The 26,250-nt window shown below is 51.0% G+C and overlaps 1 protein-coding gene across 2 annotated transcripts; it reads right to left on the reverse strand.

Annotated features, from left to right (window-relative positions):
- Positions 1 to 1,885: 1,885 nt before the first annotated feature.
- On the reverse strand, positions 1,886 to 25,495 carry LOC135011558 (GTP-binding protein Rit1). 2 transcript variants are annotated; one of them, XM_063952471.1, is made up of 6 exons: positions 25,393 to 25,495; positions 17,626 to 17,736; positions 4,502 to 4,558; positions 4,165 to 4,238; positions 3,023 to 3,214; positions 1,886 to 2,631 (listed from the first exon to the last, which is right to left on the reverse strand). In XM_063952471.1, exons 2-6 carry the CDS (start codon positions 17,723 to 17,725, stop codon positions 2,404 to 2,406), a joined length of 651 nt encoding a protein of 216 aa, XP_063808541.1. In that variant the 5' UTR covers positions 17,726 to 17,736; positions 25,393 to 25,495; the 3' UTR covers positions 1,886 to 2,403. The 2 variants fall into 2 exon arrangements, with proteins under 2 accessions (XP_063808541.1, XP_063808542.1); XM_063952472.1 differs by having other exon boundaries at positions 25,384 to 25,417.
- Between the last annotated feature and the right edge of the window lie 755 nt (positions 25,496 to 26,250).

The raw sequence follows: 26,250 nt of genomic DNA on the forward strand, positions 1-26,250 counted from the left end.
GCCTATCCTCACATCTCATCTCTCTCCGCACCTTCCCTTCCTCCTGCCTATCATTGCTGTGATGTGATACCAGGCAGACCACGCCTATCCTCACATCTTATCTCTCTCCGCACCTTCCCTTCCTCCTGCCTATCATTGCTGTGATGCGATACCAGGCAGCCCACGCCTATCCTCACATCTTATCTCTCTCCGCCCCTTCCCTTCCTCCTGCCCATCATTGCTGCGATGTGATATCAGGCAGCCCACACCTCTCCTCACATCTTATCTCTCTCCGCACCTTCCCTTCCTCCTGCCCCCGGCCTATCATTGCTGTGATGTGATACCAGGCAGCCCACGCCTCTCCTCACATCTTCTCTCTCTCCGCACCTTCCCTACCTCCTGCCTATCATTGCTGTGATGTAATACCAGGCAGCCCACGCTTCTCCTAACATCTTATCTCTCTCCGTACCTTCCCTTCCTCCTGCCTATCATTGCTGTGATGTGATACCAGGCAGGCCACGCCTATCCTCACATCTTATCTCTCTCCGCACCTTCCCTTCCTCCTGCCTATCATTGCTGTGATGCGATACCAGGCAGCCCACGCCTATCCTCACATCTTATCTCTCTCCGCCCCTTCCCTTCCTCCTGCCTATCATTGCTGTGATGTGATGTGATACCAGGCAGCCCACGCCTATCCTCACATCTTATCTCTCTCCGCACCTTCCCTTCCTCCTGCCCATCATTGCTGTGATGTGATATCAGGCAGCCCACGCCTCTCCTCACATCTTATCTCTCTCCGCACCTTCCCTTCCTCCTGCCCATCATTGCTGCGATGTGATACCAGGCAGCCCACGCCTATCCTCACATCTTATCTCTCTCCGCACCTTCCCTTCCTCCTGCCTATCATTGCTGTGATGTGGTATCAGGCAGCCCACGCTTCTCCTCACATCTTATCTCTCTCCGCATCTTCCCTTCCTCCTGCCTATCATTGCTGTGATGTGATACCAGACAGGCCACGCCTATCCTCACATCTTATCTCTCTCCATACCTTCCCTTCCTCCTGCCTATCATTGCTGTGATGTAATACCAGGCAGCCCACGCCTATCCTCACATCTTATCGCTCTCCATACCTTCCCTTCCTCCTGCCTATCATTGCTGTGATGTGATACCAGGCAGGCCACGCCTATCCTCACATCTTATCTCTCTCCGCCCCTTCCCTTCCTCCTGCCCCCTTTACCCATGTTACCATGCAGCAATCCTACATCATTAGACACTACGGGCCCTGTAATCCCATTATTTCCAGCAATGTTATACAGTATTTCATAGATACCGGGGACGTATTGTAGGAGGGTGATGCGGTCCCACCGACACCTACAGCTCAGTCTAGCTTCCGCACAGATTCATGTCACGGGGCCCGGCTATGTAACCAGCACATACAGTGTGTCTATAGTGACGCCATACATGGGCGCGCTCCCAGCTCAGCGTTACCTCTTGTTGCAGCATAGAGGAAATACATTATCTCCTTATATAACCACATCACACATTTCTTTTTACCTCACTGAACTACCCCCCTGAGAGCGAGTGGTTCTAGGCTGACCTCTTCTATGTCCCTTGTGTTAGGAGGTCACAGTGACCTGGATAATACGGCAGTAACGGCCCACCACTGGGGGGTACTTGGCTGTACCCGAGCCTGGAGGTCACAGGTAGAGCGGTCTCCGAGATCTAGGTGTCAGTACGACAAGAGAGAACCCAGCTCCTGGACGGGATGTCAAACACTCCTAAATCCAGCGACCATTCCTATTATACCTGCGCCACATCGGAGGTCCTGCAATGGCGTCATGGCTGTTACCCACCCCACTCACGTGTTCCTATCCAACTTCTCCCACCATCACCAAGTACAACAGGATTTGCTGAAAACAGTGTTATTGTCACATACAAAAATATACAAATCGTGTGCAAAAATTCCACAAAGATCACAATATAAAACTTCCAGAGGTGCTGCTCCTATAGTTACCCCACGATCCAGCTCAGCTCCAGGATCCTCAGGGGATGCTGTAACTACAATAGCGCCTCTGGCTACTGGTAACAGCAAAGACCTGGGAGGGGGAGAGGATCTGCCGCCTCCCTGTGGTGTAACTACATATATACAGGGCTACAGTGCCAGCTGCTGCGGCCAGGCCTAATGTGATGGGACGGTCACTCCCTACTGACATGTTAGTAATAGACAGCACGTGCCTCACACTCTGGTATATATATCATCCTATGTGCAGTTAGTAAGTGATCCTCCACTGGCGGGATCAGGGAAGGGGTGTCCGGTGCAGCCTCACATTACACATACAGCAGGTCTCAGGCTGCTGAGAAACCAGTACTACTGCCCCCCCCCTTGGTCCATGGTACAGACTGGAACTGCAGCTCCGACCACGCTCAGGTCACAGAAGTCTTCTTCCTGAACGGAGACTTAAGTCGCTTCCAGAGGGATGACTTGGGCTTGAATTTGCGCTCGTTGGCCAGGGCCGCTTCCCGCTCCTTCCTGCGGATCTCACGGACCAAGGCGTGAAAGACGTCATCGATGTAGTAACGGAAGGCAGCGGAGGTTTCAAAAAAGGGGCAGCTGAACTCTCTGGCTAAGGAGCTGCCCTCTTCCTTGGAGACCTGAGAAAACGAGGAGCATTATTAGTTGCAGCAGCACGGGCACACAGAACAAACGGGTGACATGCCTCCGTAAGGAGAGCGGGCGGGCCGCACATCCCTAATGCGGTGAAAGGGCAGACCGTGCGGCCCCCAATGCAGAGAGCGGGCGGTCCACGCGCCCCCCAACGTGGAGAGCGGGTGGCCGGCGAACCTCCAACGTGGGGAGCGGGCAGCCCGCCAACGCAGAGGGCAGGCCGCACGCCCCCAACGCAGAGAGAGGGCGGGCCGCCAATGCAGAGAGAGGGCGGGGCACGCCCCCAACGCAGAGAGAGGGCGGGGCACGCCCCCAACACAGCATGGAGAATCCGTCACTTACCTGTAGGGGCATTAGGGCAATATGAGAGGTACATACCTGGCGCAGGCGTGAGAGGTCGGACTTATTCCCGACCAGCACAACAGGGGTGTCGTCTGTCCGCCGCACGCGATAGATCAGCTGCTTGAACTCGCGAGCTTCATGGAAACTGCGGCGGTCAGTGATAGAGTAGCAGATGATGAAGCCTTCCCCGGCCCGCATATACTGATCCCGCATCGCAGTGAACTCCGCCTGCAGGGAGACAAGGGCCAGGTGACAACACAGGGGACACGGGCCCGGTGACAACACGAAGAAGGTGGCATGTATGCTTCTGATGTCAGAAAGTCTACCCACAACATCGTACACTCCCCCAGACGTCTTCCTTACCTCTCTACGCACGCGGCCCCAGACGCCTTACTCTCTACGCACGCAGCTCCAGACGCCTTCCGTTACTCTCTACGCACGCAGCCCCAGACGCCCTCCGTTACTCTCTACGCACGCGGCCCCAGACTCCCTCCGTTCCTCTCAACGCACGCGGCCCCAGACGCCCTCCGTTCCTCTCTACGCACGCGGCCCCAGACGCCTTCCGTTCCTCTCTACGCACGCGGCCCCAGACGCCTTCCGTTCCTCTCTACACACGCGGCCCCAGACGCCCTCCTTTCCTCTCTACGCACGCGGCCCCAGACGCCTTCCGTTCCTCTCTACGCACGCGGCCCCAGACGCCTTCCGTTACTCTCTACGCACGCGGCCCCAGACGCCTTCCGTTCCTCTCTACGCACGCGGCCCCAGACGCCTTCCGTTCCTCTCTACACACGCGGCCCCAGACGCCCTCCTTTCCTCTCTACGCACGCGGCCCCAGACGCCTTCCGTTCCTCTCTACGCACGCGGCCCCAGACGCCTTCCGTTACTCTCTACGCACACGGCCCCAGACGCCCTCCGTTCCTCTCTACGCACGCGGCCCCAGACGCCCTCCGTTCCTCTCTACACACGCGGCCCCAGACGCCCTCCGTTCCTCTCTACACACGCGGCCCCAGACGCCCTCCGTTCCTCTCTACACACGCGGCCCCAGACGCCCTCCGTTCCTCTCTACGCACGCGGCCCCAGACGTCCTCCGTTCCTCTCTACGCACGCGGCCCCAGACGACCGCCGTCCATCGCTGCGCACGCGGTGTCCAGGCGCCCTACCTCACCCAAGTAACCCACCTGTCCTGCTGTGTCCAGAATGTCCAAGTTGGCCGGTTCATCATCAATCCGTATACGTATCTTATATGCATCCTCTGCAAAAGAGGAGGGGGGACACTGAGGGCAGGCACCCGGGAAGGGGGGCGGGAGACAATGGGGGCAGGAGCACAGGAGGGGGGACGACGACACACAATGGGGGGGACACAATGAGGGCAGGAGCCCGGGGAGGGGGGTGACAATGAGGGCAGGAGGGGGACGACAATGAGGGCAGGTGCCCGGGGAGGGGGGGGGGGACAATGAGGGCAGGTGCCCGGTGTCGGGTGGGTGACAGTTTATACCCTGGGATATACCTACTCACCAATAGTTGGGTCGTGATCCTCTGGGAAGCGGTGACTTATAAACTGCATGGTCATCGCTACAAAGACACAGGTACCAGCGTTACTAGGAGTAACCACATTCATTACTGACTGCAGGAGTCAGGTCACGTTCCTTATATAGATGTGCCCACCTACATCCAGCCTCCCTGCATGTTCAACAGCCCATCTAGTCACGCCACGCCATGGTGTCACCATCTGACTAGGATGCACAAGCAGCTTATGCCGATTATAATGATCTGCAGCATGCCTATATTCTCTGTGCGACTTCGGCTGTAACTGCATATGTAATGCTGCTTCATAGAAAACACTGTAACATAGAATTACTGACACTGTAACGTAGCATTCCGTATGCAGATACAGCCACACACAGAATATAGGCATGCTGCATATCCTATTACAGACACTGTAACTTAGTAATTCGTATGCAGATACAGCCACAGTCACACACAGGATATAGGCATGCCACGGGTGGTCTTCAGGTTGCAGAATGTCGGGATCCCGGCGCACAGTATACCGGCGCCGGAATCCCGACACCGGCATACCGACAGATATTCTCCCTCGTGGGGGTCCACGACCCCCCTGGAGTGAGAATAAATAGCGTGGCCTGGTCGCCGGGAGCCAGGCATACCATACTACACCCGCATGCCACATATCCTATTACTGACACTGTAACGTAGCATTCCGTATGCAGATACAGCCGTAGTCACACACAGAATATAGGCATGCCGCATATCCTATTACTGACACTGTAACGCAGCATTCCGTATGCAGATACAGCCGCAGTCACACAGAATATAGGCATGCCGCATATCCTATTACTGACACTGTAACATAACATTCTGTATGCAGATACAGCCGCAGTCACACAGAATATAGGCATGCCGCATATCCTATTACTGACACTGTAACGTAGCATTCTGTATGCAGATACAGCCACAGTCACACACAGAATATAGGCATGCCACATATCCTATTACTGACACTGTAACATAACATTCTGTATGCAGATACAGCCGCAGTCACACAGAATATAGGCATGCCACATATCCTATTACTGACACTGTAATGTAGCATTCTGTATGCAGATACAGCCGCAGTCACACACAGAATATAGACATGCCACATATCCTATTACTGACACTGTAACGTAGCATTCCATATGCAGATACAGCCACAGTCACACACAGAATATAGGCATGCCACATATCCTATTACTGACACTGTAACATAACATTCTGTATGCAGATACAGCCGCAGTCACACAGAATATAGGCATGTCATATATCCTATTACTGACACTGTAACATAGCATTCTGTATGCAGATACAGCCGCAGTCACACAGAATATAGGCATGCCACATATCCTATTACTGACACTGTAATGTAGCATTCTGTATGCAGATACAGCCACAGTCACACACAGAATATAGGCATGCCGCATATCCTATTACTGACACTGTAACGTAGCATTCTGTATGCAGATACAGCCGCAGTCACACACAGAATATAGGCATGCCACATAACCTATTACTGACACTGTAACATAGCATTCCATATGCAGATACAGCCGCAGTCACACACAGAATACAGGCATGCCACATATCCTATTACTGACACTGTAACGTAGCATTCTGTATGCAGATACAGCCACAGTCACACACAGAATATAGGCATGCCGCATATCCTATTACTGACACTGTAATGTAGCATTCCATATGCAGATACAGCCGCAGTCACACACAGAATATAGGCATGCCACATATCCTATTACTGACACTGTAATGTAGCATTCCATATGCAGATACAGCCGCAGTCACACACAGAATATAGGCATGCCACATATCCTATTACTGACACTGTAACATAGCATTCTGTATGCAGATACAGCCGCAGTCATACACAGAATATAGGCATGCCACATATTCTATTACTGACACTGTAACGTAGCATTCCGTATGCAGATACAGCCGCAGTCACACACAGAATATAGGCATGCCACATATCCTATTACTGACACTGTAATGTAGCATTCTGTATGCAGATACAGCCACAGTCACACACAGAATATAGGCATGCCGCATATCCTATTACTGACACTGTAATGTAGCATTCCATATGCAGATACAGCCGCAGTCACACACAGAATATAGGCATGCCACATATCCTATTACTGACACTGTAATGTAGCATTCTGTATGCAGATACAGCCGCAGTCACACACAGAATATAGGCATGCCACATATTCTATTACTGACACTGTAACGTAGCATTCTGTATGCAGATACAGCCACAGTCACACACAGAATATAGGCATGCCACATATCCTATTACTGACACTGTAACGCAGCATTCCGTATGCAGATACAGCCGCAGTCACACAGAATATAGGCATGCCACATATCCTATTACTGACACTGTAACGCAGCATTCCGTATGCAGATACAGCCGCAGTCACACACAGAATACAGGCATGCCACATATCCTATTACTGACACTGTAACGCAGCATTCCGTATGCAGATACAGCCACACAGAATATAGGCATGCCACATATCCTATTACTGACACTGTAACGCAGCATTCCGTATGCAGATACAGCCGCAGTCACACAGAATATAGGCATGCTACATATCCTATTACTGACACTGTAACGTAGCATTACGTATGCAGATACAGCCGCAGTCACACAGAATATAGGCATGCTACATATCCTATTACTGACACTGTAACGTAGCATTACGTATGCAGATACAGCCGCAGTCACACACAGAATACAGGCATGCCACATATCCTATTACTGACACTGTAACGTAGCATTACGTATGCAGATACAGCCACAGTCATACACAGAATATAGGTATGCAGCATATCCTATTACTGACACTGTAACGTAGCATTCTGTATGCAGATACAGCCGCAGTCACACACAGTATACAGGTGTCATATATCACATTACTCAGCGCAGTCTCCTGGTGCGTCCTAGTCAAATTGTGCTCCGTATACAGCCTCAGTCACACACAGTATACAGGTGTCATATATCACATTACTCAGCGCAGTCTCTTGGTGCGTCCTAGTCGCACTGTGCTCCGTATACAGCCTCAGTCACACACACAGTATACAGGTATCATATTACATTACTCAGCGCAGTCTCCTGGTGCGTCCTAGTCACATTGTGCTCCGTATACAGCCTCAGTAACACACACAGTATACAGGTGTCATATATCACATTACTCAGCGCAGTCTCCTGGTGCGTCCTAGTCACATTGTGCTCCATATACAGCCTCAGTCACACACAGTATACAGGTGTCATATATCACATTACTCAGCGCAGTCTCCTGGTGCGTCCTAGTCACATTGTGCTCTGTATACAGCCTCAGTCACACACAGTATACAGGTGTCACACATCACATTACTCAGCGCAGTCTCCTGGTGCGTCCTAGTCACATTGTGTTCTGTATACAGCCTCAGTCACACACAGTATACAGGTATCATATATCACATTACTCAGCGCAGTCTCCTGGTGCGTCCTAGTCACATTGTGTTCCATATACAGCCTCAGTTACACACAGTATACAGGTGTCCTATATCACATTACTCAGCGCAGTCTCCTGGTGCGTCCTAGTCACATTGTGCTCCGTATACAGCCTCAGTCACACACAGTATACAGGTGTCATATCACATTACTCAGCGCAGTCTCCTGGTGCGTCCTAGTCGCACTGTGCTCCGTATACAGCCTCAGTCACACACAGTATACAGGTGTCACACATCACATTACTCAGCGCAGTCTCCTGGTGCGTCCTACTCACATTGTGCTCTGTATACAGCCTCAGTCACACACAGTATACAGGTGTCATATATCACATTACTCAGCGCAGTCTCCTGGTGCGTCCTAGTCACATTGTGCTCCGTATACAGCCTCAGTCACACACAGTATACAGGTGTCATATCACATTACTCAGCGCAGTCTCCTGGTGCGTCCTAGTCACATTGTGCTCCGTATACAGCCTCAGTCACACACAGTATACAGGTGTCATATCACATTACTCAGCGCAGTCTCCTGGTGCGTCCTAGTCACATTGTGCTCCGTATACAGCCTCAGTCACACACAGTATACAGGTGTCATATATCACATTACTCAGCGCAGTCTCCTGGTGCGTCCTAGTCACATTGTGTTCTGTATACAGCCTCAGTCACACACAGTATACAGGTATCATATATCACATTACTCAGCGCAGTCTCCTGGTGCGTCCTAGTCACATTGTGCTCCGTATACAGCCTCAGTCACACACAGTATACAGGTGTCCTATATCACATTACTCAGCGCAGTCTCCTGGTGCGTCCTACTCACATTGTGCTCTGTATACAGCCTCGGTCACACACAGTATACAGGTGTCACACATCACATTACTCAGCACAGTCTCCTGGTGCGTCCTAGTCGCACTGTGCTCCGTATACAGCCTCAGTCACACACAGTATACAGGTGTCACACATCACATTACTCAGCGCAGTCTCCTGGTGCGTCCTACTCACATTGTGCTCTGTATACAGCCTCAGTCACACACAGTATACAGGTGTCATATATCACATTACTCAGCGCAGTCTCCTGGTGCGTCCTAGTCACATTGTGTTCTGTATACAGCCTCAGTCACACACAGTAAACAGGTGTCATATATCACATTACTCAGCGCAGTCTCCTGGTGCGTCCTAGTCACATTGTGCTCTGTATACAGCCTCAGTCACACACAGTATACAGGTGTCATATATCACATTACTCAGCGCAGTCTCCTGGTGCGTCCTAGTCAAATTGTGCTCCGTATACAGCCTCAGTCACACACAGTATACAGGTGTCATATATCACATTACTCAGCGCAGTCTCCTGGTGCGTCCTAGTCGCACTGTGCTCCGTATACAGCCTCAGTCACACACACAGTATACAGGTATCATATTACATTACTCAGCGCAGTCTCCTGGTGCGTCCTAGTCACATTGTGCTCCATATACAGCCTCAGTCACACACAGTATACAGGTGTCACACATCACATTACTCAGCGCAGTCTCCTGGTGCGTCCTAGTCACATTGTGTTCTGTATACAGCCTCAGTCACACACAGTATACAGGTATCATATATCACATTACTCAGCGCAGTCTCCTGGTGCGTCCTAGTCACATTGTGTTCCATATACAGCCTCAGTTACACACAGTATACAGGTGTCCTATATCACATTACTCAGCGCAGTCTCCTGGTGCGTCCTAGTCACATTGTGCTCCGTATACAGCCTCAGTCACACACAGTATACAGGTGTCATATCACATTACTCAGCGCAGTCTCCTGGTGCGTCCTAGTCGCACTGTGCTCCGTATACAGCCTCAGTCACACACAGTATACAGGTGTCACACATCACATTACTCAGCGCAGTCTCCTGGTGCGTCCTATTCACATTGTGCTCTGTATACAGCCTCAGTCACACACAGTATACAGGTGTCATATCACATTACTCAGCGCAGTCTCCTGGTGCGTCCTAGTCACATTGTGCTCCGTATACAGCCTCAGTCACACACAGTATACAGGTGTCATATATCACATTACTCAGCGCAGTCTCCTGGTGCGTCCTAGTCACATTGTGTTCTGTATACAGCCTCAGTCACACACAGTATACAGGTATCATATATCACATTACTCAGCGCAGTCTCCTGGTGCGTCCTAGTCACATTGTGCTCTGTATACAGCCTCAGTCACACACAGTATACAGGTGTCATATATCACATTACTCAGCGCAGTCTCCTGGTGCGTCCTACTCACATTGTGCTCTGTATACAGCCTCAGTCACACACAGTAAACAGGTGTCATATATCACATTACTCAGCGCAGTCTCCTGGTGCATCCTAGTCACATTGTGCTCTGTATACAGCCTCAGTCACACACACAGTATACAGGTGTCACATATCACATAAATCAGCGCAGTCTCCTGGTGCATCCTAGTCACATTGTGCTCCGTATACAGCCTCAGTCACACACAGTATACAGGTGTCACATATCACATTACTCAGCGCAGTCTCCTGGTGCGTCCTAGTCACATTGTGCTCTGTATACAGCCTCAGTCACACACAGTATACAGGTGTCACATATCACATTACTCAGCGCAGTCTCCTGGTGCGTCCTAGTCACATTGTGCTCTGTATACAGCCTCAGTCACACACAATATACAGGTGTCACACATCACATTACTCAGCGCAGTCTCCTGGTGCGTCCTAGTCACATTGTGCTCTGTATACAGCCTCAGTCACACACAGTATACAGGTGTCACACATCACATTACTCAGCGCAGTCTCCTGGGGCGTCCTAGTCACATTGTGCTCCGTATACAGCCTCAGTCACACACAGTATACAGGTGTCATATATCACATCACTCAGCGCAGTCTCCTGGTGCGTCCTAGTCACACTGTGCTCCGTATACAGCCTCAGTCACACACAGTATACAGGAGTCATATATCACATTACTCAGTGCAGTCTCCTGGTGCGTCCTAGTCACATTGTGCTCCGTATACAGCCTCAGTCACACACAGTATACAGGTGTCATATATCACATTACTCAGCGCAGTCTCCTGGTGCGTCCTAGTCACATTGTGCTCTGTATACAGCCTCAGTCACACACAGTATACAGGTGTCACATATCCCATTACTCAGCGCAGTCTCCTGGTGCGTCCTAGTCACATTGTGCTCCGTATACAGCCTCAGTCACACACAGTATACAGGTGTCACATATCACATTACTCAGCGCAGTCTCCTGGTGCGTCCTAGTCACATTGTGCTCCGTATACAGCCTCAGTCACACACAGTATACAGGTGTCACATCACATTACTCAGCGCAGTCTCCCGGTGCGTCCTAGTCGCATTGTGCTCCGTATACAGCCTCAGTCACACAGTATACAGGTGTCATATATCACATTACTCAGCGCAGTCTCCTGGTGCGTCCTAGTCACATTGTGCTCCGTATACAGCCTCAGTCACACACAGTATACAGGTGTCACATATCACATTACTCAGCGCAGTCTCCTGGTGCGTCCTAGTCGCATTGTGCTCCGTATACAGCCTCAGTCACACACAGTATACAGGTGTCCTATATCACATTACTCAGCGCAGTCTCCTGGTGCGTCCTACTCACATTGTGCTCTGTATACAGCCTCAGTCACACACAGTATACAGGTATCATATATCACATTACTCAGCGCAGTCTCCTGGTGCGTCCTAGTCACACACAGTATACAGGTGTCATATATCACATTGCTCAGTGCAGTGTCCTGGTGTGTCCTAGTCACATTGTGCTCTGTATACAGCCTCAGTCACACACAGTATACAGGTGTCATATATCACATTACTCAGCGCAGTCTTCTGGTGCGTCCTAGTCACATTGTGCTCCGTATACAGCCTCAGTCACACACAGTATACAGGTGTCACATATCACATTACTCAGCGCAGTCTCCTGGTGCGTCCTAGTCGCATTGTGCTCCGTATACAGCCTCAGTCACACACAGTATACAGGTGTCCTATATCACATTACTCAGCGCAGTCTCCTGGTGCGTCCTACTCACATTGTGCTCTGTATACAGACTCAGTCACACACAGTATACAGGTATCATATATCACATTACTCAGCGCAGTCTCCTGGTGCGTCCTAGTCACATTGTGCTCTGTATACAGGCTCAGTCACACACAGTATACAGGTGTCACATCACATTACTCAGCGCAGTCTCCTGGTGCGTCCTAGTCACATTGTGCTCCGTATACAGCCTCAGTCACACACAGTATACAGGTGTCATATCACATTACTCAGCGCAGTCTCCTGGTGCGTCCTAGTCACATTGTGCTCCGTATACAGCCTCAGTCACACACAGTATACAGGTGTCATATATCACATTACTCAGCACAGTCTCCTGGTGCGTCCTAGTCACATTGTGCTCCGTATACAGCCTCAGTCACACACAGTATACAGGTGTCATATATCACATTACTCAGCACAGTCTCCCGGTGCGTCCTAGTCACATTGTGCTCCGTATACAGCCTCAGTCACACACAGTATACAGGTGTCATATATCACATTACACAGCTCAGTCTCCTGGTGCGTCCTAGTCGCATTGTGCTCCGTATACAGCCTCAGTCACACACACAGTATACAGGTGTCATATCACATTACTCGGCGCAGTCTCCTGGTGCGTCCTAGTCACATTGTGCTCCGTATACAGCCTCAGTCACACACAGTATACAGGTGTCACATATCACATTACTCAGCGCAGTCTCCTGGTGCGTCCTAGTCGCACTGTGCTCCGTATACAGCCTCAGTCACACACACAGTATACAGCTATCATATATCACATTACACAGCTCAGTCTCCTGGTGCGTCCTAGTCACATTGTGCTCTGTATACAGCCTCAGTCACACACACAGTATACAGGTGTCATATCACATTACTCAGCGCAGTCTCCTGGTGCGTCCTAGTCACATTGTGCTCCGTATACAGCCTCAGTCACACACAGTATACAGGTGTCATATATCACATTACTCAGCGCAGTCTCCTGGTGCGTCCTAGTCACATTGTGCTCCGTATACAGCCTCAGTCACACACAGTATACAGGTGTCATATATCACATTACACAGCTCAGTCTCCTGGTGCGTCCTAGTCACATTGTGCTCCGTATACAGCCTCAGTCACACACAGTATACAGGTGTCATATCACATTACTCAGTGCAGTCTCCCGATGCGTCCTAGTCACATTGTGCTCCGTATACAGCCTCAGTCACACACAGTATACAGCTATCATATATCACATTACACAGCTCAGTCTCCTGGTGCGTCCTAGTCACATTGTGCTCTGTATACAGCCTCAGTCACACACAGTATACAGGTGTCATATATCACATTACACAGCTCAGTCTCCTGGTGCGTCCTAGTCACATTGTGCTCTGTATACAGCCTCAGTCACACACAGTATACAGGTGTCATATATCACATTACACAGCTCAGTCTCCTGGTGCGTCCTAGTCACATTGTGCTCTGTATACAGGCTCAGTCACACACAGTATACAGGTGTCACATCACATTACTCAGCGCAGTCTCCCGGTGCGTCCTAGTCACATTGTGCTCCGTATACAGCCTCAGTCACACACAGTATACAGGTGTCACATATCACATTACTCAGCGCAGTCTCCTGGTGCGTTCTGGTCACATTGTGCTCCGTATACAGCCTCAGTCACACACACAGTATACAGGTGTCATATATCACATTACTCAGCGCAGTCTCCTGGTGCGTCCTAGTCACATTGTGCTCCGTATACAGCCTCAGTCACACACAGTATACAGGTGTCATATCACATTACACAGCTCAGTCTCCTGGTGCGTCCTAGTCACATTGTGCTCTGTATACAGGCTCAGTCACACACAGTATACAGGTGTCACACATCACATTACTCAGCACAGTCTCCTGGTGCGTCCTAGTCACATTGTGCTCCGTATACAGCCTCAGTCACACACAGTATACAGGTGTCATATCACATTACTCAGTGCAGTCTCCCGGTGCGTCCTAGTCACATTGTGCTCCGTATACAGCCTCAGTCACACACAGTATACAGGTGTCATATATCACATTACTCAGCGCAGTCTCCTGGTGCGTCCTAGTCACATTGTGCTCCGTATACAGCCTCAGTCACACACAGTATACAGGTGTCACATATCACATTACTCAGCGCAGTCTCCTGGTGCGTCCTAGTCGCACTGTGCTCCGTATACAGCCTCAGTCACACACACAGTATACAGGTGTCATATATCACATTACACAGCTCAGTCTCCTGGTGCGTCCTAGTCACATTGTGCTCCGTATACAGCCTCAGTCACACACAGTATACAGGTGTCATATCACATTACTCAGCGCAGTCTCCTGGTGCATCCTAGTCACATTGTGCTCTGTATACAGCCTCAGTCACACACAGTATACAGGTGTCATATATCACATTACTCAGCGCAGTCTCCTGGTGCGTCCTAGTCACATTGTGCTCCGTATACAGCCTCAGTCACACACAGTATACAGGTATCATATATTACATTACTCAGTGCAGTCTCCCGATGCGTCCTAGTCTCATTGTGCTCCGTATACAGCCTCAGTCACACACAGTATACAGCTATCATATATCACATTACACAGCTCAGTCTCCTGGTGCGTCCTAGTCACATTGTGCTCCGTATACAGCCTCAGTCACACACAGTATACAGGTGTCATATATCACATTACACAGCTCAGTCTCCTGGTGCGTCCTAGTCACATTGTGCTCTGTATACAGGCTCAGTCACACACAGTATACAGGTGTCACATCACATTACTCAGCGCAGTCTCCCGGTGCGTCCTAGCCACATTGTGCTCCGTATACAGCCTCAGTCACACACATCACATTACTCAGCGCAGTCTCCCGGTGCGTCCTAGTCGCATTGTGCTCCGTATACAGCCTCAGTCACACAGTATACAGGTGTCATATATCACATTACTCAGCGCAGTCTCCTGGTGCGTCCTAGTCACATTGTGCTCCGTATACAGCCTCAGTCACACACACAGTATACAGCTATCATATATCACATTACACAGCTCAGTCTCCTGGTGCGTCCTAGTCACATTGTGCTCCGTATACAGCCTCAGTCACACACAGTATACAGGTGTCATATATCACATTACTCAGTGCAGTCTCCCGGTGCGTCCTAGTCACATTGTGCTCCGTATACAGCCTCAGTCACACACAGTATACAGGTGTCATATATCACATTACTCAGTGCAGTCTCCCGGTGCGTCCTAGTCACATAGTGCTCCGTATACAGCCTCAGTCACACACAGTATACAGGTGTCATATCACATTACACAGCTCAGTCTCCTGGTGCGTCCTAGTCACATTGTGCTCTGTATACAGGCTCAGTCACACACAGTATACAGGTGTCACATCACATTACTCAGCGCAGTCTCCCGGTGCGTCCTAGTCACATTGTGCTCCGTATACAGCCTCAGTCACACACAGTATACAGGTGTCACACATCACATTACTCAACGCAGTCTCCCGGTGCGTCCTAGTCGCATTGTGCTCCGTATACAGCCTCAGTCACACAGTATACAGGTGTCATATATCACATTACTCAGCGCAGTCTCCTGGTGCGTCCTAGTCACATTGTGCTCCGTATACAGCCTCAGTCACACACAGTATACAGGTGTCACATATCACATTACTCAGCGCAGTCTCCTGGTGCGTCCTAGTCGCACTGTGCTCCGTATACAGCCTCAGTCACACACACAGTATACAGCTATCATATATCACATTACACAGCTCAGTCTCCTGGTGCGTCCTAGTCACATTGTGCTCCGTATACAGCCTCAGTCACACACAGTATACAGGTGTCATATATCACATTACTCAGCGCAGTCTCCTGGTGCGTCCTAGTCACACACAGTATACAGGTGTCATATATCACATTGCTCAGTGCAGTGTCCTGGTGTGTCCTAGTCACATTGTGCTCTGTATACAGCCTCAGTCACACACAGTATACAGGTGTCATATATCACATTACTCAGCGCAGTCTTCTGGTGCGTCCTAGTCACATTGTGCTCCGTATACAGCCTCAGTCACACACAGTATACAGGTGTCACATATCACATTACTCAGCGCAGTCTCCTGGTGCGTCCTAGTCACATTGTGCTCTGTATACAGCCTCAGTCACACACAGTATACAGGTGTCACATATCACATTACTCAGCGCAGTCTCCTGGTGCGTCCTAGTCACATTGTGCTCCGTATACAGCCTCAGTCACACACAGTATACAGGTGTCATATCACATTACTCAGCGCAGTCTCCTGGTGCGTCCTAGTCACATTGTGCTCCGTATACAGCCTCAGTCACACACAGTATACAGGTGTCATATATCACATTACTCAGCGCAGTCTCCTGGTGCGTCCTACTCACATTGTGCTCCGTATACAGCCTCAGTCACACACAGTATACAGGTGTCATATATCACATTACTCAGCCCAGTCTCCTGGTGTGTCCTAGTCACATTGTGCTCCGTATACAGCCTCAGTCACACACAGTATACAGGTGTCATATCACATTACTCAGCGCAGTCTCCTGGTGCGTCCTAGTCACATTGTGCTCTGTATACAGCCTCAGTCACACACAGTATACAGGTGTCATATATCACATTACTCAGCCCAGTCTCCCGGTGCGTCCTAGTCACATTGTGCTCCGTATACAGCCTCAGTCACACACAGTATACAGGTGTCATATCACATTACTCAGCGCAGTCTCCTGGTGCGTCCTAGTCACATTGTGCTCCGTATACAGCCTCAGTCACATACAGTATACAGGTGTCATATATCACACTACTCAGCGCAGTCTCCTGGTGCGTCCTAGTCACATTGTGCTCCGTATACAGCCTCAGTCACACACAGTATACAGGTGTCACATATCACATTACTCAGCGCAGTCTCCTGGTGCGTCCTAGTCACATTGTGCTCCGTATACAGCCTCAGTCACACACAGTATACAGGTGTCATATATCACATTACTCAGCGCAGTCTCCTGGTGCGTCCTAGTCACATTGTGCTCCATATACAGCCTCAGTCACACACAGTATACAGGTGTCATATCACATTACTCAGCGCAGTCTCCTGGTGCGTCCTAGTCACATTGTGCTCTGTATACAGCCTCAGTCACACACAGTATACAGGTGTCATATCACATTACTCAGCACAGTCTCCTGGTGCATCCTAGTCACATTGTGCTCCGTAGACAGCCTCAGTCACACACAGTATACAGGTGTCATATCACATTACTCAGCGCAGTCTCCTGGTGCGTCCTAGTCACATTGTGCTCCGTATACAGCCTCAGTCACACACAGTATACAGGTGTCATATCACATTACTCAGCGCAGTCTCCTGGTGCGTCCTAGTCACACTGCATTGTGACTAGTACACAGTTATGGCAAAATAAGCCGCCTGAGGTGCACTGGACGCTGCAGTCTTGTTGTGTTACTATCAAATTCCCGAATATGGGGAAAGAAATACTATAGACAGCAATACTCACCACTCTTGCCCACGCCGCCAGCTCCCAGCATTACCAGCTTATATTCCCGGGGCTGTACGGACATTGCCGAAGCACTGACACGACCGGTAACCGGTTCCATCCCTCAGGTCCCTGAGATGCGAGACAAAGCTAATTACAGACTGTGCCATGCTGTGCCACACGGCGCCATCACCCAGAAGGACCCGCCACACAGCGTCATACACACGGCGTCATCACCCAGGAGGAGCCGACACACAGCGTTATACACACAGCGTCATCACCCAGGAGGAGCCGACACACAGCGTCATACACACAGCGTCATCACCCAGGAGGAGCCGCCACACAGCGTCATACACACAGCACCATCACCCAGAAGGAGCCACCACACAGCGCCATCACCCAGGATGAGCCACCACAGAGCGTCATACACACAGCGCCATCACCCAGAAGGAGCCACCACACAGCGCCATCACCCAAGATGAGCCACCACACAGCGTCATACACACAGCGCCATCACCCAGGATGAGCCACCACACAGCGTCATACACACAGCGCCATCACCCAGAAGGAGCCACCACACAGCGCCATCACCCAGAAGGAGCCACCACACAGCACCATCACCCAGAAGGAGCCACCACACAGCGCCATACACACAGCACCATCACCAAGAAGGAGCCACCACACAGCGCCATCACTCAGAAGGAGCCACCACACAGCACCATCACCCAGAAGGAGCCACCACACAGCGTCATACACACAGCGCCATCACCCAGAAGGAGCCACCACACAGCGTCATACACACAGCGCCATCACCCAGGATGAGCCACCACACAGCGTCATACACACAGCGCCATCACCCAGGAGGAGCCGCCACACAGCGTCATACACACAGCGCCATCACCCAGGATGAGCCACCACACAGCGTCATACACACAGCACCATCACCCAGAAGGAGCCACCACACAGTGCCATCACCCAGGATGAGCCACCACACACCGTCATACACACAGCGCCATCACCCAGAAGGAGCCACCACACAGCGTCATAAACACAGCGCCATCACCAGAAGGAGCCACCACACAGCGTCATACAAACAGCACCATCACCCAGGATGAGCCACCACACACCGTCATACACACAGCGCCATCACCCAAGATGAGCCACCACACACCGTCATACACACAGCGCCGCCATCACCCAGGATGAGCCACCACACAGCGTCATACACACAGCACCATCACCCAGAAGGAGCCACCACACAGCGCCATCACCCAGGATGAGCCACCACACAGCGTCATACACACAGCTCCATCACCCAGAAGGAGCCACCACACAGCGCCATCACCCAGGATGAGCCACCACACAGCATCATACACACAGCGCCATCACCTAGAAGGAGCCACCACACAGCGCCATCACCCAGGATGAGCCACCACACAGCGCCATCACCCAGAAGGAGCCACCACACAGCGTCATACACACAGCGCCATCACCCAGAAGGAGCCACCACACAGCGCCATCACCCAGGAGGAGCCGCCACACAGCGTCATACACACAGCGCCATCACCCAGGATGAGCCACCACACAGCGTCATACACACAGCACCATCACCCAGAAGGAGCCACCACACAGCGCCATCACCCAGGATGAGCCACCACACACCGTCATACACACAGCGCCATCACCCAGAAGGAGCCACCACACAGCGTCATAAACACAGCGCCATCACCCAGAAGGAGCCACCACACAGCGTCATACACACAGCGCCATCACCCAGGATGAGCCACCACACAGCGTCATACACACAGCGCCATCACCCAGGATGAGCCACCACACACCGTCATACACACAGCGCCATCACCCAGGATGAGCCACCACACAGCGTCATACACACAGCACCATCACCCAGAAGGAGTCACCACACAGCGCCATCACCCAGGATGAGCCACCACACAGCGTCATACACACAGCGCCATCACCCAGAAGGAGCCACCACACAGCGCCATCACCCAGGATGAGCCACCACACAGCGTCATACACACAGCGCCATCACCCAGAAGGAACCACCACACAGCGCCATCACCCAGGATGAGCCATCACACAGCGCCATCACCCAGAAGGAGCCACCACACAGCGTCATACACACAGCGCCATCACCCAGAAGGAACCACCACACAGCGCCATCACCCAGGATGAGCCACCACACACCGTCATACACACAGCGCCATCACCCAGAAGGAGCCACCACACAGCGTCATACACACAGCGCCATCACCCAGGATGAGCCACCACACAGCGTCATACACACAGCACCATCACCCAGAAGGAGCCACCACACAGCGCCATCACCCAGGATGAGCCACCACACACCGTCATACACACAGCACCATCACCCAGAAGGAGTCACCACACAGCGCCATCACCTAGGATGAGCCACCACACAGCGTCATACACACAGCGCCATCACCCAGAAGGAGCCACCACACAGCGCCATCACCCAGGATGAGCCACCACACAGCGTCATACACACAGCACCATCACCCAGAAGGAGCCACCACACAGCGCCATCACCCAGGATGAGCCACCACACACCGTCATACACATAGCACCATCACCCAGAAGGAGTCACCACACAGCGCCATCACCCAGGATGAGCCACCACACAGCGTCATACACACAGCGCCATCACCCAGAAGGAGCCACCACACAGCGCCATCACCCAGGATGAGCCACCACACAGCGTCATACACACAGCGCCATCACCCAGAAGGAACCACCACACAGCGCCATCACCCAGGATGAGCCATCACACAGCGCCATCACCCAGAAGGAGCCACCACACAGCGTCATACACACAGCGCCATCACCCAGAAGGAACCACCACACAGCGCCATCACCCAGGATGAGCCACCACACACCGTCATACACACAGCGCCATCACCCAGAAGGAGCCACCACACAGCGTCATACACACAGCGCCATCACCCAGGATGAGCCACCACACACCGTCATACACACAGCACCATCACCCAGAAGGAGCCACCACACAGCGCCATCACCCAGGATGAGCCACCACACAGCACCATCACCCAGAAGGAGCCACCACACAGCGCCATCACCCAGGATGAGCCACCACACACCGTCATACACACAGCACCATCACCCAGAAGGAGTCACCACACAGCGCCATCACCCAGGATGAGCCACCACACAGCGCCATCACCCAGAAGGAGCCACCACACAGCGCCATCACCCAGGATGAGCCACCACACAGCGCCATCACCCAGAAGGAGCCGTAAACCCCCTCCTCTATATACACACAAACACACACAGCACTGACCCCCTCCTCTATATACACACACACAGCACTGACCCCCTCCTCTATATACACACACAACACTGACCCCCTCCTCTATATACATACACACAGCACTGACCCCCTCCTCTATATACATACACACAGCACTGACCCCCTCCTCTATATACATACACACAGCACTGACCCCCTCCTCTATATACATACACACAGCACTGATCCCCTCCTCTATATACATACACACAGCACTGATCCCCTCCTCTATATACACACACACACACGGCACTGACCCCCTCCTCTATATACATACACACAGCACTGACCCCCTCCTCTATATACATACACACAGCACTGACCCCCTCCTCTATATACATACACACAGCACTGATCCCCTCCTCTATATACATACACACAGCACTGATCCCCTCCTCTATATACACACACGGCACTGACCCCCTCCTCTATATACATACACACAGCACTGACCCCCTCCTCTATATACATACACACAGCACTGACCCCCTCCTCTATATACATACACACAGCACTGATCCCCTCCTCTATATACATACACACAGCACTGATCCCCTCCTCTATATACATACACACAGCACTGATCCCCTCCTCTATATACACACACACACACGGCACTGACCCCCTCCTCTATATACACACACACAGCACTGACCCCCTCCTCTATATACACACAGCACTGACCCCCTCCTCTATATACACACACACACAGCACTGACCCCCTCCTCTATATACACACACACACACACAGCACTGACCCCCTCCTCTATATACACACAGCACTGACCCCCTCCTCTATATACATACAGCACTGACCCCCTCCTCTATATACATACACACAGCACTGACCCCCTCCTCTATATACACACAGCACTGACCCCCTCCTCTATTTACATACACACAGCACTGTCCCCTCCTCTATATACACCCAGAACTGACCCCCTCCTCTATATACACCCAGAACTGACCCCCTCCTCTATATACACCCAGAACTGACCCCCTCCTCTATATACACACACAGCACTGACCCCCTCCTCTATATACACACACACAGAACTGACCCCCTCCTCTATATACACACAGAACTGACCCCTCCTCTATATACACACAGAACTGACCCCCTCCTCTATATACACACAGCACTGACCCCTCCTCTATATACACACACACACACACAGCACTGACCCCCTCCTCTATATACATACACACAGCACTGACCCCCTCCTCTATATACACACAGCACTGACCCCTCCTCTATATACACACAGCACTGACCCCCTCCTCTATATACACACAGCGCTGACCCCCTCCTCTATATACACACAGCGCTGACCCCCTCCTCTATATACACACAGCGCTGACCCCCTCCTCTATATACACACAGCGCTGACCCCCTCCTCTATATACACACAGCACTGACCCCCTCCTCTATATACACACAGCACTGACCCCCTCCTCTATATACACCCTGCACTGACCTCCTCTATATACACACACAGCACTGACCCCCTCCTCTATATACACACACACACACACACGGCACTCCCCTGTATACACACAGCACTGACCCCCTCCTCTATATATATACATACACACAGCACTGACCCCCTCCTCTATATACACACACACGACACTGACCCCCTCCCCTGTATACACACAGCACTGACCCCCTCCTCTATCTACACACAGCACTGACCCCTACTCTATATACATACACACAGCACTGACCCCCTCCTCTACATACACACACACAGCACTGTCCCCCTCCTCTATATACACACACAGCACTGTCCCCCTCCTCTATATACATACACACACAGAACTGACCCCCTCCTCTATATACACACACACAGCACTGACCCCCTCCTCTATATACACACACACAGCACTGACCCCCTCCTCTATATACACACACACAGCACTGACCCCCTCCTCTATATACACACACACAGCACTGACCCCCTCCACTATATACACACAGCACTGACCCCCTCCACTATATACACACAGCACTGACCCCCTCCACTATATACACACACAGCACTGACCCCCCTTCTCTATATACACACACACAGCACTGACCCCCTCCTCTGTATACATACACAAAGCACTGACCCCCTCCTCTATATACACACACACAGCACTGACCCCCTCCTCTATATACACACACACAGCACTGACCCCCTCCTCTATATACACACACACAGCACTGACCCCCTCCTCTATATACACACAGCGCTGACCCCCTCCTCTATATACACACAGCGCTGACCCCCTCCTCTATATACACACAGCGCTGACCCCCTCCTCTATATACACACAGCACTGACCCCCTCCACTATATACACACAGCACTGACCCCCCCTCTATATACACCCTGCACTGACCCCCTCCTCTATATACACCCTGCACTGACCTCCTCTATATACACACACAGCACTGACCCCCTCCTCTATATACACACACACACGGCACTCCCCTGTATACACACAGCACTGACCCCCTCCTCTATATATATATATACATACACACAGCACTGACCCCCTCCTCTATATACACACACACACGACACTGACCCCCTCCCCTGTATACACACAGCACTGACCCCCTCCTCTATATACACACAGCACTGACCCCTACTCTATATACATACACACAGCACTGTCCCCCTCCTCTATATACACACACAGCACTGTCCCCCTCCTCTATATACACACACACACAGAACTGACCCCCTCCTCTATATACACACACACAGCACTGACCCCCTCCTCTATATACACACACACAGCACTGACCCCCTCCTCTATATACACACACACAGCACTGACCCCCTCCTCTATATACACACACACAGCACTGACCCCCTCCTCTATATACACACACACAGCACTGACCCCCTCCTCTATATACACACACACAGCACTGACCCCCTCCTCTATATACACACACACAGCACTGACCCCCTCCTCTATATACACACACACAGCACTGACCCCCTCCTCTATATACACACACACAGCACTGACCCCCTCCTCTATATACACACACACAGCACTGACCCCCTCCTCTATATACACACACACAGCACTGACCCCCTCCACTATATACACACAGCACTGACCCCCTCCACTATATACACACAGCACTGACCCCCCTTCTCTATATACACACACACAGCACTGACCCCCTCCTCTGTATACATACACAAAGCACTGACCCCCTCCTCTATATACACACACACACACACAGCACTGACCCCCTCCTCTATATACACACACACAGCACTGACCCCCTCCTCTATATACACACAGCACTGACCCCCTCCTCTATATACATACACACAGCACTGACCCCCTCCTCTATATACACACACACAGCACTGACCCCCTCCACTATATACACACAGCACTGACCCCCTCCACTATATACACACAGCACTGACCCCCCTTCTCTATATACACACACACAGCACTGACCCCCTCCTCTGTATACATACACAAAGCACTGACCCCCTCCTCTATATACACACACAGCACTGACCCCCTCCTCTATATACACACACACACAGCACTGACCCCCTCCTCTATATACACACAACACTGACCCCCTCCTCTATATACATACACACAGCACTGACCCCCTCCTCTATATACACACACACAGCACTGACCCCCTCCACTATATACACACAGCACTGACCCCCTCCACTATATACACACAGCACTGACCCCCTCCACTATATACACACAGCACTGACCCCCTCCACTATATACACACAGCACTGACCCCCTCCTCTATATACATACACACAGCACTGACCCCCTCCTCTGTATACATACACAAAGCACTGACCCCCTCCTCTATATACACACACACACAGCACTGACCCCCTCCTCTATATACACACACACAGCACTGACCCCCTCCTCTATATACACACAGCACTGACCCCCTCCTCTATATACATACACACAGCACTGACCCCCTCCTCTATATACACACACACAGCACTGACCCCCTCCTCTATATACATACAGAACTGACCCCCTCCTCTATATACATACACACAGCACTGACCCCCTCCTCTATATACACACACACAGCACTGACCCCCTCCTCTATATACATACACACAGCACTGACCCCCTCCTCTATATACACACACACAGCACTGACCCCCTCCTCTATATACACACACACAGCACTGACCCCCTCCTCTATATACACACACACAGCACTGACCCCCTCCTCTATATACACACACACAGCACTGACCCCCTCCTCTATATACATACACACAGCACTGACCCCCTCCTCTATATACACACACACAGCACTGACCCCCTCCTCTATATACACACACACAGCACTGACCCCCTCCTCTATATACACACACACAGCACTGACCCCCTCCTCTATATACATACAGAACTGACCCCGGGCTCTGGCAGAAGATGGCGGATGATAGAGCAGGAGCCCTGTAGGGAGGGAAGAGACTAGATCCCCCTCAGTTTCAGTAACTGAAGAGGAACTAGATTATTTATTATAAACCCTCTATTTCCCCTTCTGTTTATGTATGTTTTTGCCCCCTGCTGTACAGATGCAGAATTAGAAGTGGATCTAGCTCATTGTGTATAAAAACAATAATTCCCCCTCAGCTAATGTTACAGCTACATTTACTGTACGAGAAATAGCATACGCCCCCTACAGGTCAGGAACGGAATTAGAAGTGGATCTAGCTCACTGTCTATAAAAACAATAATTCCACTTCAGTTAATGTTACAGCTACATTTACTGCACGGGAAATAGCATACGCCCCCTACAGGTCAGGAACGGAATTAGAAGTGGATCTAGCTCACTGTCTATAAAAACAATAATTCCACTTCAGTTAATGTTACAGATACATTTACTGCACGGGAAATAGCATACGCCCCCTACAGGTCAGGAATGGAATTAGAAGTGGATCTAGCTCATTGTCTATAAAAACAATAATTCCACTTCAGTTAATGTTACAGCTACATTTACTGCAAGGGAAATAGCATACGCCCCCTACAGGTCAGGAATGGAATTAGAAGTGGATCTAGCTCATTGTGTATAAAAACAATAATTCCACTTCAGTTAATGTTACAGCTACATTTACTGCACGGGAAATAGCATACGCCCCCTACAGGTCAGGAATGGAATTAGAAGTGGATCTAGCTCATTGTGTATAAAAACAATAATTCCACTTCAGTTAATGTTACAGCTACATCTACTGCACGGGAAATAGCATACGCCACCTACAGGTCAGGTAC

Source organism: Pseudophryne corroboree, unplaced genomic scaffold (assembly GCF_028390025.1).
Source record: "Pseudophryne corroboree isolate aPseCor3 unplaced genomic scaffold, aPseCor3.hap2 scaffold_2487, whole genome shotgun sequence".
Lineage (NCBI taxonomy): Eukaryota > Metazoa > Chordata > Amphibia > Anura > Myobatrachidae > Pseudophryne > Pseudophryne corroboree.